General features: G+C 35.7%; 4 protein-coding genes across 6 annotated transcripts; 2 read left to right on the forward strand and 2 right to left on the reverse strand.

Moving 5' to 3' along the window:
- Positions 1–1,612: 1,612 nt before the first annotated feature.
- On the reverse strand, positions 1,613–3,535 carry LOC113565658. Its single transcript, XM_026988316.1, has 3 exons — positions 3,390–3,535; positions 1,698–2,169; positions 1,613–1,641 (listed from the first exon to the last, which is right to left on the reverse strand). Exons 1-3 carry the CDS (start codon positions 3,420–3,422, stop codon positions 1,613–1,615), a joined length of 534 nt encoding a protein of 177 aa, XP_026844117.1. The 5' UTR covers positions 3,423–3,535.
- Positions 3,536–5,316: 1,781 nt separating this feature from the next.
- Positions 5,317–9,584, forward strand: LOC113565768 (4F2 cell-surface antigen heavy chain-like). 3 transcript variants are annotated; one of them, XM_026988873.1, is made up of 5 exons: positions 5,483–5,557; positions 6,499–6,542; positions 6,636–6,999; positions 8,212–8,269; positions 8,327–9,565. In XM_026988873.1, exons 1-4 carry the CDS (start codon positions 5,519–5,521, stop codon positions 8,224–8,226), a joined length of 462 nt encoding a protein of 153 aa, XP_026844674.1. In that variant the 5' UTR covers positions 5,483–5,518; the 3' UTR covers positions 8,227–8,269; positions 8,327–9,565. The 3 variants fall into 3 exon arrangements, with proteins under 3 accessions (XP_026844672.1, XP_026844674.1, XP_026844673.1); XM_026988871.1 differs by lacking the exons at positions 5,483–5,557; positions 6,499–6,542 and adding an exon at positions 5,317–5,377 and having other exon boundaries at positions 8,103–8,269; positions 8,327–9,584; XM_026988872.1 differs by lacking the exon at positions 5,483–5,557 and having other exon boundaries at positions 6,525–6,542; positions 8,327–9,584.
- A 1,763-nt stretch (positions 9,585–11,347) lies between these two features.
- On the reverse strand, positions 11,348–13,791 carry LOC6589331 (cyclin-dependent kinase 1). The gene is made up of 3 exons (XM_002014320.2): positions 13,609–13,791; positions 12,073–12,576; positions 11,348–11,632 (listed from the first exon to the last, which is right to left on the reverse strand). Exons 1-3 carry the CDS (start codon positions 13,755–13,757, stop codon positions 11,392–11,394), a joined length of 894 nt encoding a protein of 297 aa, XP_002014356.1. The 5' UTR covers positions 13,758–13,791; the 3' UTR covers positions 11,348–11,391.
- A 1,434-nt stretch (positions 13,792–15,225) lies between these two features.
- On the forward strand, positions 15,226–18,291 carry LOC6589330 (MOB kinase activator-like 3). The gene is made up of 6 exons (XM_002014319.2): positions 15,226–15,301; positions 15,384–15,534; positions 15,616–15,739; positions 16,469–16,572; positions 17,018–17,133; positions 18,053–18,291. Exons 1-6 carry the CDS (start codon positions 15,260–15,262, stop codon positions 18,176–18,178), a joined length of 663 nt encoding a protein of 220 aa, XP_002014355.1. The 5' UTR covers positions 15,226–15,259; the 3' UTR covers positions 18,179–18,291.
- Positions 18,292–18,673: the final 382 nt, after the last annotated feature.

The raw sequence follows: 18,673 nt of genomic DNA on the forward strand, positions 1-18,673 counted from the left end.
TCTGTGCGACTGTCATTGCCGTCGCAAACGAGTTGTTCGATTGTTGAATTGTTGCTGCTGTAATGAGTACAGATTCCAGTGCATCAGCAGGTCAAAAAATATTGATCGCCGAGATTTAAATCGAAAAAAGCTTGCCAAAATTCGGTGAAATATAAACAAATTTAAGGAGACGCATTTTTAATGGTTAAGTAAGCAATGGAAACTAGTATATAAAGACAGCTGTGAATTCTGTGAAACGGATCTACAGTTCAATATATTCGAAGTGCAACAAGTTCTTGTTATAAAAATAATATTCATAAGGTCTTAGTAGTGTCCGACCCGGCTTCTGCTCGGCAGAAAACCTTCGATGGATTTGGAGCAGTACTGGTGACAGAGACTACACAGCTTTTTGAGGTTGTCCGTTTGTTCCTTAATCCAGCCGCCTCTCAAAAGGTAAATAACACAGTTTCATTAAAGTGTAGACTTAGCTTAGTCCATTCCGGAGCTGCACATAAAAATGGGGGTCTGTATCTTGTATCTTGTGCGTAGTTTTAAATTTAAAATTTAATTTTCTCTAATTTAATTTATTTATATTTTTAAAACTTTAAATGTAATTAAAGGATTACACATTAATACCATTAATATTGTTTGCTTTTAATTGATCTCAACATAACTAGCGGACAATAGAAAATTGTTGACCTCTTTTGAAAACAACATATACATAAATTATTTCGATGCTCAACATTAGGATAGACATAATAATTCCACCTACAAGAAAGAAGTCTAAGAAAAGCTCACTTACAGCTTTATTTAAATGTGACTTACAAATCAGCACAAAGAAAGCCGCTAAAGCTCCTGATAAGGTGACTGGATATACGGTGTATAATGATTGACAGGTAGGCTTTCTAATTTGACGTTGCCGAAGGAGTCGTTCCACGAAACCTCTTTCCCTTGCCGAACACATGCTAAAATAATGACTGCGTAAAAAAAATGTAAATATCGGGAATGAAAGGTACTTACGCAACTTTAAACAGTTCTGTATATTGGCTGTTTTTTGGCAAAATCCAATTCAGCAATTCTACTTCCATTAGGCCGGATACCTCGCGCAGATCACAAATTTCACTGACATCAAATAATTCGGCAATCAAAGGATAGGCGGCAACTACTTCACAGTGAAATGCAAAACCACCGGATTTGATATATGGTACAGCTTCTTCGATATGTGCAAAAACTGGTATTTTACCCAAAGGTCTCGATGAGGACAATTTGGTTTTTATTAGTCTGGCTACGGCTGGGCTTTTACTTTCCTTTTAAAATATAATAACATTAAAATAATAGTTTGTTCAATGAAAAGCTAGCTATAAGTTAACTTACTCGAAATAGTACTTTATAGTAACCAATATCTTCAAAAGATATTGTAAGTGGACTAGATGTTATTTCATCAACAGTAGCTGGACCTTTATCAGAAGAGCTTAACAATCCACCAACCACAGAAGAAGTATAGTAGTTATATATTACAAGTGAAAATAAAAATATGGTTATTACGACAAAACGCGATGAGTGATCTTTTGGAATCGGATCCAAACCCTGTTGGCATAAAGCTGCAAAGGATTGCAAGAAACTTTCAACCCAACTACTTTGAATTGTTAACGCGTAACATTTCTGTGATTCAGTATCAGGCATGTTATTGATTTGGTCATTTGGATCATTTGTAGGACTCAATTTGCTGTTAATAATTTCAAAAAGCACCCAAATTACGCTAAACACTATTAGCGAAACAAGAATTAAAAACCAAACCGCTTTGCTAAACGGAGCCAAGAAATTACCACTTTTTCCATGAGTATCTAAATCTGGAGTAAACCTATAAATAAATGCAGCCTCAAATTTCCAGCTCTGATGTATTGTATCAAACTCCGCAAAACGGTTAAGTCGATTGAGCGATCCAGATGCTGCAATGTCCACCTCGTCTCGTTTAACAACTCCTAAAAGTCCAAGACGAAATGTGGTGTTACCTAGTCGACCAGCCCATCCTCTTGAGTTACGGAAATTAACAGAAAAATTAAAACGATCCCGTAAAAGTCCTACAAGTTCATAGTGATATTTTATAAAGGCTGCCACTCCGGAATCTTTTGTAGACCTCGAAAGTATAGCCTCGATTTGTTCATTTGTAGTTATATCCTCTTGGTCAATCTACGATAAAAAAAAAGGATATGGACAGTCGATTAAATTCCGAACGCAAATAGTCAAAAGTCCTAACTATAAATCCAAATGATAAAAATTTGCAGTGCTTTTGAATTTTTGAAAAAGACTTTTGGAGTATATTATAAATTCTAAGTAAGAGGGTAGTGTAGACACAGTAGTGTTTTTTTCTATTACTACATTTACATACTTACTACGCTTGCTCCTCGTAGTGTAATCCCATTAAATTGCCCACGGTATTCAGTGCTTTGTAGCTTAAATATGTCTCGAGCTATGTTTAGGTAACTACTGCCTTCATAATTAGTTACTGTTGCTATTAGTTGTAATTGTAAAGGCGATTGAAGGTGACGTCCCTTTGAATGAATATCCCAGAGACAGTAGTCGTTACTTGTTTTATTAACGTAGGTTATCTGAGCGTTTGGGCCAATATAATCCAGTTCCAGTGGAAGTAAATATTTTATTTCTACGCCAACACCCCAAAAAACCCACTGATAGGTTTTGTTAAAGTATTTATTTGCAGAAGCATCAGCCAGTAGACCAGCTGCACCATTACATCTGGTATTTACTATAACAGAAGTTCGACCATGGCTATTTCGTCCCAGTATAAAGGGCAGAGAGTACATTTGTTTCATATGTACATAATTCACAAACTGGTCATTTTTCATAAACGCAGAAGCAACGAGCTGCAAATCTGGTCCCATTTTAAAATTTAGAAATATATACATAATTAATTTTTTATAAACTCTTTGTATTAGATATGAAAATGGAAAAATTCTAATTTTTTCGGAATTTCTTCTAAAAATTCAGTTAAAAAGGAATGTCAAACTATTTTGTTGGTGATTCGGAAATTGAACTAGGCGAGCGTTGTGCAATTTTTCTTCAAACCCGCTTTGGATACAATGCATTCTGACGACCACAAAATCATTATCAGAGCGGACAGAAGACCCGCTAGAGGCCATGCAAGACAAGACTCAGATTATGTTTTCATGACTTCCCTGTATTTTAAAAATTCTGACAAAATGTGAACCGTATTAATTGTGATATCAGAAACTATAAAACTATGTCAAACATTGTCGGAAATGAGTTCTTTTGGTTTTTTTAGAGGTAATAATTTTTTACATAATTTGAGTATTTTTAAAAATATATATTTTAAATTAGAGTTCCTTATTTAATTTAGATAGTCATTAAAATTTAATTTGTATAATATTTACCCTTGTCTGAACAGGAAAAAATAATTGCTTCATTAGTCCCAACCAAGTTCACAATAAACTTGGTTAAAACCGATATGTCCATATGCGCCGCTGCTCCACGTGCAGCGATTAATAAAATCAAAGCGATGGAGGCCCTCATTTTTTATTCTTAGCAACTGGTAAAGATCCAGTGCTTTTATATGGCTTTCACAGCCAATAGATTGACAAGATAAATGCAGGTGGGAAAAATTATAAATAATAGGTACAGTTTTACCATGAAGGCACTATGTAACAAAGTCTGGATTTTTTTTATACAGAATCAAGCATACTATACTTTTCATAATTATAATTCAATTAATTATAATTAATTGTTAATTTATTATTCTCTTTTAATTTATCACTTTTAATTAAAGACTAATAATAACACTATGCAACAAAAATTTTTTTTTGTGACGAAACAGAAATTTTCTGGTTGCTTCTAAAGGTTTCAGGTTTCAGCACGGAGTAACAGTATTAGCTAATGGAGTGGACTAGTATGACATTTAGCATATCTATTGGCCAAAATTCTATGGGCTCCCATCAATGAAGATGGGAGCAACAATTAATTAGTGACAGGATCAGGCTGGTGCTAATTTTTTAAATGGTCTGCAAAACGTGACGTTACTACGGGACCAAATACCATTTGGACTGCTATTGCCGTCGCAATCATCCCTTTTCGAGTTGTTCGATTTCTAGATTTTGGTTGGTTTCCACAGCTGCTGCTGTAATGAGTACAGATTCCAGTGCATTTTCAGATCAGTATATTTCTTCGTTAAATTTTCTAATGAATGACAAGTTCTTCATAATTTGCTGTGGAGTAAATATTATCGCTTAACATATTCGGTTGGGTTGGATATTCTAGTCCTCTTTTTAAACAACTAGTCACAGAGACTATCTTCACGGATTTTGTGGGTTCCACATTCGTTGGGTGTATTTCTCTATTTCAGCCAGTTCAGTAACCGGACAGCCTGTTCGCAGTTTTCACATTTTTGGTATTGGTATTTTCTTTCTTAGCAATGCAATGATCTTATTCGTGGAAGTTTCCAGAGGCTACGCAAGTCGATTGGCAGATCAAAGATTGTCCCAGGAAGATAGAACATTTAGTAAAAGAATCCGGATAGGATAGCTGCTCGCATCAGGTCTGCCGACGTAAAAATCGGAAGATCCAAAACGTTACAACAACGGGGCGAAACCCGTCCATGTGTGACGGGCACTTAGCGAATATAACCTAACCCAACAGATAATTCAACTATAAGACTATGTAAAGAGTAAAACGTTAGCAGCCAAAAGACTAAGACTTCGAATAAAGGTGCTTCCATCTAGGATGGAAACGTGAGTATCCATCCAGGAGTGTCACGTGATAATGGACATTCTGCATTGCGCAGAAGATCCGCATGTTGGTAGGGTACAACTGTTTATAAACTCCACTGCTCCGAGAAGTATTCAGATATCTCCGTACAAGATTTTGACGGGCATAACATGACAGTGATTTAGAACAGCTGGTAGAAGAGGAGTATATTTTATAGTTGCAGCAGAAGATAGGCTATCGCTAGATAGCCAAAGAGAACATGGTACAGGAGAATCCATAGAATATAATAAAATAGCCAATTCACTAATTTAAAATTGTTCAGATTTCCCAATTCAGACCAAAGCTTAATAATTTTATGCTCATCAACTGCTTTTTGAAGAATGGAGCATGTGTGAATCAGTGTTTCACATCTGCCAAAAATGCCACCGTTCCCCCGGGTCGTGCTCAGTGTGTACACATACATATTATTATACATACAATAAAACATCGATGTAAGCTTCGATGTTTCTGCAGGTAATTGATTATCGATATTTCTCTTTCACTATATATAAATTATCTATATTAATCCTTATAAGCGTAAATGTTAATGTTTCAAGACATCTGATGATATTGTATAAAATTCGGTGTGGGTATTGATAGTGAATTCACAAAAAAAAACAACGTATGTATATTTTTACACATTTCTGTATCTACATATACATCTTTCCATATGTACATACATATGTGTATAATTTTACGTATGTATACATACGGATTAACACAAATAAATTCTTAAATACAATTAAAATCTTAATTGTTTTTAATGATCCATATTAATATATGGATAAGAAACTCTGGACAAGTAAGTTTTCTTTTATTGAAGATGAATTTTGCACAGAAACTGTTGTAACCAATATACAGCTGTACATATATATACCTATAAAGCTATACATATTTGTAGTAGGTTCGATTCTTTATGGAAACACTTCGCTCAACAGGCTGTAGTTTTTTATAGCTCAACCAAACTATCAGTGGTGCCATAAAAATCATTAGAAATTTTTACTCTACAAATGTAACAAATCGGTGAACAAATCCAAACCCATGTACATATTTCAATAGGAATTTTTTCGTTGGGGATCTAGAGGAAAGCCAACAACGCAATTCCTCGAAAGTATCGTGTGTCACTTGTTATAAAAATTGAAAATTTATGTCTCACAATCCTGCAAAATAATATAACTGAAAACGACATAGTTCCGGTAAAAAAAAAATATGTAGCAGTATAATAATAACGAGAAGTAGTAACGTAATTTGTGGGAGATACCGATATATCGTATAAGAAATATCGATAAGGTGTTGATCGAATCAGACTCACATGTCGTAATTAATAACGGCCATACCGACCATAAAATAGATACTAATGAGCTTTTTTTGTAGTTAAATTAGTCACATACATTTGCGGATTACGTTTTCAGCCAAAACCTTTCGTTTTTAGGTACTCCCGTTTTCACAAATTTTTGCTATCGATATGCGCAAGAATGTATTTTTTGGGCAGTGTTCCCATAATCGAATCGGGATGCGTCAGCTGTTTGCACGAAAACGAAAAGCGTTGCTGACCCGCCCAATTATGTCCAAGCCAAATTTCAGTTTGGGTTAAACAAAATTATTTATTAATAAGGCACAAGCTATATTGACCTGGGAATACAATTTATATTAATGCATCAATAAGTCATCCATTTTCCATACGTGATTGTTACGCGTAAGATGATAATGTTACATGTACTTAGAAGAACATTTCTTTTGCAGCGAAAATCAAATGAAAATTGGCTTCCTGCCCTTCCTCCCCCTGGGTACGCCCTTGTTTACAGCACTTTTCAACCTGGAATTTGTTCATATATACATATAATGTAATAATTATATATATTTTTTCCAACTTATTTCAGAAGCATCTATAATATGAATAAAATGGGAGTACCAACGGAATCTACATTTCTTGATGTTCAGCTGCCCAAAACTCTTCTTGAATCACCTTCAACATCGACTTTTTTGCCAGATGAAGAGGCTGCTTTTTGTCCATTACTTTCAAGTAGAATGTTAGGTCCCATAGCACATCCATTGAGCCCTAATCATATGGATACAGACGGTATTACCTCAAATTGCCAAATCAGTTTAGACTGTAAGGCCGAGTCAAGTTCTACCGACAGTAGTAGCGGGATAGCTATCGACGTTCAGGAATCTGCTACCACCAACCTATTTCATAATGGAAGCTATCAACATCTACAAAATAACAATATTAATAAAGAAGAGGTAATTTACTTGTATTTTATTTTAACTCTAGACTTCCTCAAAAACTAGTAAGGAAACCAATGTTGTCACATGAGTTGAAAATTAACTATATATTTTAGCAACGAAAACGATAAAGGACTTCTCCTTAGTGCTCCTACGTGCCCTCGAACATAAGTCTGCACAAACTGTGAGCGTTTTATTAATAACAAAGAAGAATATGACATAGAGCCATAAAATCTCGCACCAACGAAAAGGTGCTTCATGGCAGAAGTCTTTGCATTTTCGGATGAAGCGGAAAACGAAAACGAACACTTTAAGCAGTTTGAGGTGTGACTAGTATCCTTCTATTACATCCACTATATCATTTGATTTAGCTCTTAATCGTTTAATCTTAATAGTTTAATCGGTTCTGAAAGGTCATAATTTCCAACTCTGAACCAATTTACCAAGCACGCTTGTTCATATCTGAGGCAATTTATACCTTCAAAATATATTTTTTTCGAGATTAGTTTAAATTGACAAAGCGAGAAGAATGAGAATGCGTTTTCATAAAAATGATTGGTTTCTTCCAACATTAGCTGTGAAGCTGCAAGTATCAAAAAAGTGGTACGAAAATTTCAAACGTCGTTCTCAAAAATACTTTGTCATTTGTAGTAATTTGGTATTAATTTATTAATTAATTGGTATTGTCTTACGTTTGGTACAATGAGATTATCTGATTTTGTAACAGCCATTTCTGCTTAAAATTATTCGATGGCTTTTTAACTAAAGGTCCTTCAGAATGGCTAAATATGGCTTTCGGATTTATGAAGACACAAGTTATGGGTACAGTCGGCTTAGAGTGCTTATAGAGTACAGAGGAAAATTAATCTGTTTTGGACCGATTTCGCTAATTGTTTAAGTTTAATATAAAAGTGGACGTACGCTTACAGTACGTTTACTGAGTACCGGGTATAAGTATGGCACAGACTCAAGAGTCACAACAAACAACAGGTTTATCTTTCACAGATCGACAAATTCCTAGGTTAATTTAGATACGTTATTAAATGTTCAGAAGTATAACTTTTTTTCATAGTATTTTGAAAGTTTACATAAATTGTTTATTTTCTTTATTGTAAAACTAGGATACACACTTCATTGGAAAAAAATCGAAAGACGCTCCCTCATTTGTATCATGGAACTGGCCGCTAATACGGAAATGTACTTTTTTTATTTTTGTCTCTACTATTTTAGCTATGTGCTCGATAGTTGTTGCAAAAATATCTACTATGCCCAAGTCTTGTAATCCAAAGTAAGCTGGCAAATTATTTAAAATGTACGTATAACTTATGATTCTGTAATTTTACAGAACAACTTGGTACCGTGGAGGCGTATTCTATGAAATGGGATTTCAGGATTCTGAGTATGAAGGAATTAGCGATATAGGTGGAATAATCAACCGCCTTGATTACCTTTCCTCATTAGGTGTAGCAGCTGTCAGACTGAACTCCATTTTTCTACCAGGAAATATAGATAATGTCACATCGGTACTTCACATAGATCCTGCAATTGGGAATGTATCCCAGCTAAAAGTTTTAGCCGATACCTTACAATCTCGAAATATAGCTCTTCTCTTAGACATACCATTGCATAATACATTTGTTAATATCCACAGCAACCAAGAAATAGTCTATAATCAAATTACTAAAACACTAACTTCTTGCTTGGACAATGGAGTGAACGGATTTTATTTAAAAGGACTTGATTTGTTTTCAAATGATTTGATGCTTCTTAAATTCTTAGCAATATGGAAACGTATAGTTGGCGAAAATAGAGTACTAATAATAAACGAGAAAGTTTTAAAAGGAAAACCAAGTTCATTCTTAACAGCAATTCAGCAACATGTTGATCTTGTTGACGTTTGCCTAGACCTGGAAGGTGGCACGAAAAAAATTACCAATCGCATAGAAAATATTTTAGCAAACATGCCACCAGCCGAAGATTCAACATGGATACACTGGTCGATTGTTGATTCCAAATTAAAACACCACAACGATCGAGATTCTTTTAATTCGGATAAAATAATGGCTGGCACAATAATGCAGCTTATGCTGCCAGGTACACCAAATATAAAGTATGAGGATGATATGAATGGAAAACAATACAGCGTGCATAAGCTAAGTGATAGATCAAAAATTGTCAGCAATATGATATCTCTGCGAAAGCGTTCCCCGTCTATATACAAAAGTGTAATTTGTAAGCCAAATAGTAATATTCAAAATACTTTAATACGATATACCAATGATGATACACTTATTATTGTCCGAAACTACCCACGGAGAAACTCCTTTGCATCTGTTACAAACTTGGGCAGTTATAAAATTACCATGGACTTGACATCGACATTTTATAGTGGCACTCGAATGCTCACTAACGAAACTGATAAAATATTTTTCAAAAATTTTGAAATAGATCCGTTTGACACCATTGTTGTTAAATTAGATAAGTAAAACGCATGCTTATTTATTATAGTTGCAGGTATCTAGACTTCGACTTCTTCAGCCAATTTATGTTTCAGTTCAAATTTAATAAAAATACCAAAATGAATATCTAACGGACAACGAAGCTTTTACTACACTTGTAGATCGATTTTTCCAATATCAGCCACAGTGGCGAGCACGTGTGGATACATGTTTATCACTTTCCACTTTAAGCGCCTGTAAAATCTTTAAAAACCAATCAATCCTTGTGATTTTTTTTTTAAAGATTCATTAATTTATTGAGAATGAAAAAAGACAACAATTTCAATTCAAAGAGATCCTTTTCCTTACGAGATTTTAATTTGTTCAAAAAATGAGCATGTATCCACTTTTGCACGTTTCAAATTTTTGTACTTTAATAATTTTAAAAAAATATTTGTTCCAAAGGGCCTTAGCTTTTATCATATTCCGAGTAAGTATTGGCATACTCTCGACTAAATTTAGTAGGTTTAACCAATTGGAGAACGTCCCATGAGTGGACGCTCTGCGTACGATCGGCCTGACACAGGCAGATAGCCAGAAAACCCTGCCCTCTCACAAAAAGTGGCTGCGCATCTTATATTTACCGAGGAGCATAGGAACTGGACCAGGGAAAATTTTAAGAAGGTAATTGGGTCAGATATACCAAAGTAAACCGTTTTAAGTCTGATCAAAATGAAAACTACTGATATTTTTTAATGAATCTTAAAAAAAAAAAATCACAAGGATTGATTGATTTTTAAAGATTTTACAGGCGCTTAAAGTGAAAAGTGATAAACATGTATCCACACGTGCTCGCCACTGTATATGATATATAAAGCATAACATGTATGCAATTTTGAAAGAACTCACAGAGCTTTCCAAATGATCGAGTGTGCTTAAATAATGGTTGCTCCGACGAATATATTGCGTGCAAATTGCAATCTCTGAAGACGTACATACAGTGTTTTATTAACATAAGGGTTATCAAACTCTTTGGACTAACGCCTAATGAACGCTTAAACCACCCTTTGGGACGGTTTGTCGACTTCGGGTTAATTTGTCGTTTAGTCGTCCTTCCGAAAGGTCGGAACGAAAAAGAATAACAGGCTGCTGTTAGGCGTTTAAGCCTGTGTTAAAAAAAAACGGTAATTTTTGCCAACCACCGCCGGAACGGCTGCGTCTGGCCTAATCCATGGCTTATGCCACGAGTCCTCTCCAAGCTTTAAGTTAAGATAATCGACAATGTCACCTTTAACAAAAAAATATCTTTAACGAAAAGCGAAAAACATTAAATAATTAAATTATAATTGTTCTCGTAAATAACCTATCGTGCATGCTCTTGCGGGAAACATGTTATACTCGTAGGCATGTGTGGGATGTGTATTCATGTATATATAAGGTGTTAATTTAATGTGGGCCACAACCGAGATGAAGCTATTCAGAGCTCTTGTTAGGGGTCACAGGAGCAGAATTACTAAATATTGAATGAGAAAGGAACCACTTCTCATACACCACTAAGTGTTAAGCATATGCAGCGGATAGGACGCAGCCAAAATTGTATGGAACGGACTCACTGTTTTCATTGCGTTGCAGTCCGTCTGGCATCTTCAACTATGACCTGTGGTCACTAGTACTTCCCAATCTTGAGGGACCACACGATCATCTCCACGAAAATTCCCACCAGGCTACTCAAGGGACTTAATGCACTCCAGAAAGTTCGTCTGAATCGGGTTTGATGTGCAGTAATTCTGCGCTGCATCCGTAGTATATGAACATCTTTACTTTAATCCACGTGCTCTAATTTGTTCACCCCTACTTAAAGCCTCCACGGGCATGCGTGGCCTCACAGCCCTGGACCAACTACCGCTCAGGTGGGACTGGAACACAAATTTCTGGTTGACATAAGCTTTTATTTGAATCGATATTCCGAAAGTTAACTAGATATTAAACCTGCTTCAAACCCTTGAAAATATGGATGCATCAAAATATCTTGGGCTGATATACGATGTATTGGATCATAGATTAGCATTCTTTGTATGAGGTTTACACCATTGTCATCAAGATTTTTTAGCTGGTTTGTTAATTGATTTGTTGACCAGCAAGGAAAAGTATTTTTATAATCGGGAAGCGAAGTTACGCCCGGCCAGATGTCTTCAGTTGGAGTTTTGAGAATTCTGTAAATGAATAAGAATAAGTACAAATTAGTTCTTAGGAAAACGGTAAACAAAAATTATCAAGTATATATAAAATCAGAGGGCGTAAAGGGCGCTTCGTAGCCACTGCAAATTGCTTTGTTCCTTTTGGTTATAATAATGATCCCATCTGATCCAGATTCGGCAATCTGGTAGATATGGTTATTCTCTGATTTTCTTGCAACTTGAAAAATTGTGGACGCTACATATTTTCGTCAGAAGGTTTCCACACAGGAGTGTGGATACCAAATATGGTTTCTCTAGCTAATATAGTCTCTGATATCTATGCGCTCATCGGCACGGACATGGCTCGACTATTGATGCTAAACAAGAATTTATATACTTTATGGGGTCGAGAACGCTTGCTTCTGGGTATTACACACCCACTTCCAAAATAAGTAAAAATTAATAAATATAATTACCTGAACATTCTGAATAATTGATCGATTTCAGAGTCTCCTTGGAAAAGCGGTTTTCGTGTTGCCATTTCGGCAAAAATGCATCCGATTGACCATATGTCGACGGGACATGAATATCGGGGAGAGCCCAGTAATACCTCGGGTGCTCTGTACCACAGAGTCACAATTTCATGAGTGTATATGCGGACAGGAATGCCAAAAGATCTTCCCAGTCCAAAGTCGGCAACTTTAATTATGCCATTTTTGTCAATCAGTAAATTTTGAGGTTTCAAATCCCGATGCAATACTCTACGACGATGGCAGAATAAAATAGCACTTGTTATCTGAAACAAATAGCTTCGCACAAGTTTACTATCCATAAGTTTCTCTGGTGGTAACGAGTCCATATATTTCTTTAGATCCATTGATAAAAATTCAAATATCAAGTAAATGCGGTTTTCCTCCATTAATACATCTTCCAAACTGACGATATTTGAATGTTTTAGTTCTTTAAGCAAAGAAATTTCTCTGAAACAACAAGTAGAAGTAAATTTTATAATTGTGTCGAAATATTTTAGCCAGTACACAATAGGTGGTGGTGTTGAGTTTCGATAGAGCCTGTGTTGGGAACTATGTAACTACTAGTGGACTGAAAAAGACAAGAGGCAGAAAACACCTGATCAAATATGTTTTTGCTCGATTCGCTCTTCGGTCAAGCAAAGACCGATATTGAATTTCTCTTCTGTTGCTGTATTCCACCGAGAAGTTTGTCGGAAGCGAACGTCAAGCGCCATTTGCGTAAGTAAGTGTGCCTTGCTAAGCGCACTGACTGACTACAACTGGAGGGCTTTAGAAGTTTCCTTCCTTCAATACCTTAACTATGAACTACGACTGATCATAAATCAGTGATATCGAGAGGTATATAATGCTCTAGCTCGTTTTCTTTTTGTATCGAACTGGTGGCAACCCAGCTTAGACTTACATTTCTAAAGTTACATACATAGCTCTGATAAGGCAGACCATAAATCTGCGATTGGAACAATCGAAAATACTATATTATATACCTGTGCAAACGTAACTAAAAGGGATTTAAATCGCATTAATATATACGTATGTATATCATATTGAAGATATACATATATGTATGTAAAACCGACATAGGCATCTCGGCTTGCAGGTTCTCTACAGCTTCGTGATGCAGGTATTTTTTCACTGGGTTTTCTTAATTGTTTCGAAGGTACAACATTTAAATTTAGCTGGGCATCCACAGATATATTTGTTTGTCAAATTTCTGTTCAAAGGGAATTCGAATGTGAATAGCCCCAGCTCGAAACCAATTCAGATAGAAGCATTTATATTCTTCTCTAGCTAATCGGCATATGTTAGTACCAAGCACACGTAGTGCACAAGATCACTAAAATCCATTACATGCCTCCATGTACGTACATTCATATATAAAATGAGCTAATGGGGTTAATAATACTAATAAATATATTAAGGATATATGTAAAAAGGAAACATTAAATACATATTGGGGTGTTTAAAATTAATACGGGTTACCTGATCGCAGTTGACGGTACGCCTTCGTCGTCAGACTCCAAGCGAATTTTTTTCATTGCTACAATTTGGCCCGTGATTCGGTTGCGGCCTTTATAAACAACACCGTACGTGCCCTCACCAATCTTCTCAATTTTCTCAAATTCTTCCATTTCTAAAAATTATTAATACAAAACACTAATTCAAATTTCCGCGTTCTAAGATGCTTCTTTATTTGGAAGTTGCCAGATTTCTATATTGTATTGACAAGCCACTTGGAATTCGACAAATCAACATAAATCGTCAATTTGGAATATGGAATTGAATTGTACCCAAAATACAAAATGGACTAACTAATACATTTGTTTATGGGCCTGCGTGGCTTGTTAATTCAAGGGAAGTATCATATTTACACGCATTCATCTATTTATACATATTATTATGTTTAATTAATTCTCTTTGTACTCAATAATTATATGACATTATTCGGGGGAACGGTGAAACTTTAGATAGATGTGAAACATCGATTCATACTTTCAGCATCAAATATCCATAAAACAAGAGCTGACGACACAAACAAACACAAAATTTTCTGTGAATTTTTGTAGAATTAACAAAAATGGGTACATTAACAATAGTTTTAACTGTGGTTCAAAAATAAAAAATATTATTGCAAAAACTCATGTTGACGTTGGAAAAAAAAACAAATTTATGATTTCGAAGAGGAATAAATTTTGCAATGCTAGATTTACTTAATACACAAATACAGCTTTAGAAAATATTGATAAGCCTTTCCCAATACAAACAGTTTAGTAACTCTATTTGTTTTTTCCATGAACTCGCGTATATTGTAGCAACTTAAATGTATGTACATGTGTTTTATATTTATTTATTAAGCTAGCTGCTCCCTAATTGCTGAAGTATATTCGTGCCAGTGTCTACCGATGTCCGCAGCGCTTTTTAAAACGGAAATATGGATGACTTATTGATGCATTAACATAAATTTAACACCATTACTAGAGCAATTTAGCTTGTGCCTTAATTTTTTCTTAACCCAACCTCGAATTTGGATCGGAAATAATGTGTATCACGCTGTTTACTTTTAGAGCAAGCAGGTCAGCTGTTTTTGAGTGCCAGAATCGATGACTAAACGAAACATATCGATGACAAAATTTTTGAAAACAGGAGCAACTTATAACGAATACTTAACGTTTTGACTGAAACGTAATCCGATATCATTCGAATCGATCATATCTACCATTGCGCTGCTAGAAAGCAGCGTTAACTAGAAAGCCCACCTAACGCAGTTGTCTCTCTCGCTCTTACCGCATGCTCTTCCCAAAAGGCTATCCTTGCTTTTGCAACTAGTCAGTTAGCAATGTCTAATGTCATAAGACTGTTAGTAGCGAACAATTTTCCTGTACTGGGCACTAGGAAGTTGGTGATAAAAATATACATATATTCAAGTTCAAGTTAAAAGCAGTAGTTAACTTGAATTGCTTTAATGAATACCGTTATTATTTTGTCCACCCATCGATAGTACTCTCGATTGTTTTCACATTGCGTTGTACATTCACTAGAGTAGTATAAAAAACGTAAATATTTATGTATTAATTCACGTTAAAATGTAATGCCAATTGTATATTACTACCTGTGTTTCGAACTAAACAATAATATGGCTTTAAATGGATTTGTTGAGTTCTTTCAAAAAGGAAAAGTACGATAGTCAACCAAATGAATATTTATACAGCGTCTGCCCCGTCATCTGCATTTTTAAAAATCAAAACATCTATTTGCAGACTTTTAGGCCCAAAAAACGATTTGCGGCAGGCACAATTAGATATTCTCTCTACAAACAAGCCCAGGCTAGTCTTCAATCTGGCATAAATTTACGTCAGGTGGTGCGGTTACCTCCAGGGGAGAACATGAATGACTGGCTAGCGGTGCATGGTAAGTGGTCATTGCAGCTGTTAACAATCTCTACACGAACAAAAGTTCTAAATGTAAAATTTTTTCGATTTTAATACAAAGTTGTGGACTTCTTCAATCGTATCAACCTTATTTACGGTACTGTTTCCGAGTATTGCGATGAATCAACATGTCCAACTATGTCTGGAGGCTCACGTTATGAGTATTTGTGGGCAGATGGAGAGATGTAAGTTTTTATGCACCTTACCAAATTGATATCAAAATATGATTAGCTGCAGAATTACATCATACCACGTTTTATCATTATGATTCAGTTTGGGCATTCCTAAGAGCGATATGGGTTTCCTTCAGATATTGCAGATCGGTTGAAAAAATAACGACATAACTCCGCCTCAAATGTGGCTCACAGGAATAGTCGATGAGCAATCCCAGGAAGAAACTTTCCGGTAGGCTCTGCCTGGCTCCAAATTGGCGATGATTTCTTCAATGACACACCCGCTTCTGTCAAACTTAAATGAGAATTTTGGGTTGGATTGGATTCTTGAATTCAAAAACCAAAATACCGAATCTAAGTCTGCCACTGAAAGTGAAGTGATGTTCTGTATCTCCGCAACTCAATTCGAGAGATGCATTTACACATTTACGTCTACAACTTCGATGGTTCTTTATCCAGAGGTTAATTGATGGGTGCGTGTTGCGATCCATTATAGCGTTCGTAGTTCCGATATCGAATTTTCCGGGTTTATCAGTACTCATAGTGCATCCTTTTTGTTATGAAGGGCTCCCTCGATGGTGGCTACTAGCGAATGCAGTATCGTTTCCACCGATTACCCTTTTGGTGTAAGCATACTGGTTTGTTGACATCAGTCCCCTACATAATTCCTGATGTGTAAATCCAGCAGTTTTTTCAAAGTTTTTAATTGAAATTTTTACCTTTCTTAATTTACTGTTTCAGCTATAAAAAACCAGTTGCTCTCCCGGCTCAAAAATATATTGAACACCTAATGGACTGGATTGAGACTCAAATTAACAATGAAGCCTTGTTTCCCGTATCCACTGGTAAGTACGTGTAAATTCGAATACAACAATGAATTATATTCAAAAAAAAGAAAACTTTAAGCCTTTGCGCAGTGGGTCAAACGGCTAATCTAGCCTATATCGTCGAAAGTAAAAAAAGATCGTCTTCGTGACTAACAATTTCTGACTTCTAGAAAAAAAATGAACGTTTTGAGGCAGACAATAAAACAACAAAAATGCATTTAAAAAACTGCAAACAAAAAACAATGGTGTTTTACTATTTGATAATCAGAACGAACAAATTTACCAACTGATACTTGTTTTAGCCTACAAGAGTCTAGTCATTTTTAGATAAACTCTACGGAGCAATGCCAAAAACAGCAGTAAAGTCAAAAGTTATTGCTGTGGGAGCACTTAAGTCTGGCACTGTATACGTATGAATTTATCCGAATAATAATAATATATAATATTTATGATATTTTTTCAGGTGTTCCATTTCCAAAAACTTTTGTTGCACTTTGTCGTAAAATTCTAACGCGATTGTTCCGTGTTTTCGTACACGTCTACATTCACCATTTTGACAGAATCGTGAGCATCGGCGCTGTAAGTAATTTCAATTTGTTATAAACCGATAGTTAATGTAAGCCATTAAGGATATATGTAATTTCTACTCTCATGATAATAATTATTATCTATTATTTATTACATAGTAAGATACACTTTCTCAGCTAAACTGACAACGTTTTCTAGGCGCAATTCTATTTTTAGAAACTTTTTGTATAATTTATCCATCTATTTAGTTCCTCCTTCCTCGCTCACGAAACTGTCTGTGCAGTACCGGTATCCAAAAAATTAACTTATTCTTCTGTAGTTACTTATCAGAATGCTTACTCAGTAAGCTCAGCAATCCCTTTTTCTCGGATACGACCGAATTGTTGTAGAGTGAAGACTACTTGCGACGTGTCGGTTTATATTGGATCAACTGTATGCTGCATTTTGTAAATCCGTGCTTATGAAGCTGAATGACCACATTAGGGATTTTGATGGGTCCGCTCTCTACTCGTAGTCTGACGTCATTAAAGGAACGTAAATTTTCTTTTTTGTCCGATAAGATCTGGGAAACATCCCTAGTTCATCGAGAAGTTTCTTTATCTTGTAAATTAGGGGAGTTAGGTGGAAGGGGGTGGGACCTTTTCAAGCGGCCATATACATAACTACATCGCTACGAGCTGAAGCAAGCATCCTAGGTTGTTCGGATCATGCTTTTGGTCTCATAAACCAGTGAACTTTATCAGATTTTAGACGCACACTCGCTTTTCCTTTTCCATATGTAAACCGAGAGGGTGCACTATAATCTTTTCCCAGTAGAGAATGTTCTCTCCTTTCATCCCTACTCCTAGAATCGGATATATTATTGTCGGAGCACTATAGTATTCTGCTCTTTATAAATCTACGTTTCCTTGGCTGCTTTTGCGATCTTAACTCGGTGAATAACATGCTCCTACATTTTGTTTATTTACAGGAGGCGCACGTTAATGCTTGCTATAAACATTTTTATTATTTTGTAAAAGAATTCGATATGATATCAAGCAAGGAATTGGAGCCATTGCACGAAATGACGTCTCGGATTTGCAAAGACAAAGATTGAACATAATGATTGTACATGCTTTTATTTATTTTAAGCTTCATGAATACGAGAGTATTTCTTGTATTCATTCGGAATCTCTGTGTAGAAAATAAATTGCAAAAGCAAAAGAAAAAGGAAACTATATTGTGAAAAGGTGTGACGCTCTGCATCAATAGAATAAATAAATAAATTGATCGCATAAAGCGGAAAACCCATAACAAGATCCAAACTTTTTATACCCGATACTCAAAATGAGTATTGGGGTATATTAGATTTGTGGTAAAAGTGTATGTGTGTAACGTCCACAAGGAATCGTTTCCGACTCCATAAAGTATATATATTCTTGATCAGCATCAATAGCCGAGTCGATTGAGCCATGTCTGTCTGTCCGTCCGTCCGTCTGTCCGTCTGTCCGTCCGTCCGTCTGTCCGTCTGTCCGTCCCCTTCAGCGCCTAATGCTCAAAGACTATAAGAGCTAGAGCAACGATGTTTTGGATCCAGACTTCTGTGATATGT

This window comes from Drosophila persimilis, unplaced genomic scaffold (assembly GCF_003286085.1).
Source record: "Drosophila persimilis strain 14011-0111.01,24,50 unplaced genomic scaffold, DperRS2 tig00000191-arrow-pilon, whole genome shotgun sequence".
In the NCBI taxonomy this organism is placed as follows: Eukaryota; Metazoa; Arthropoda; class Insecta; order Diptera; family Drosophilidae; genus Drosophila; species Drosophila persimilis.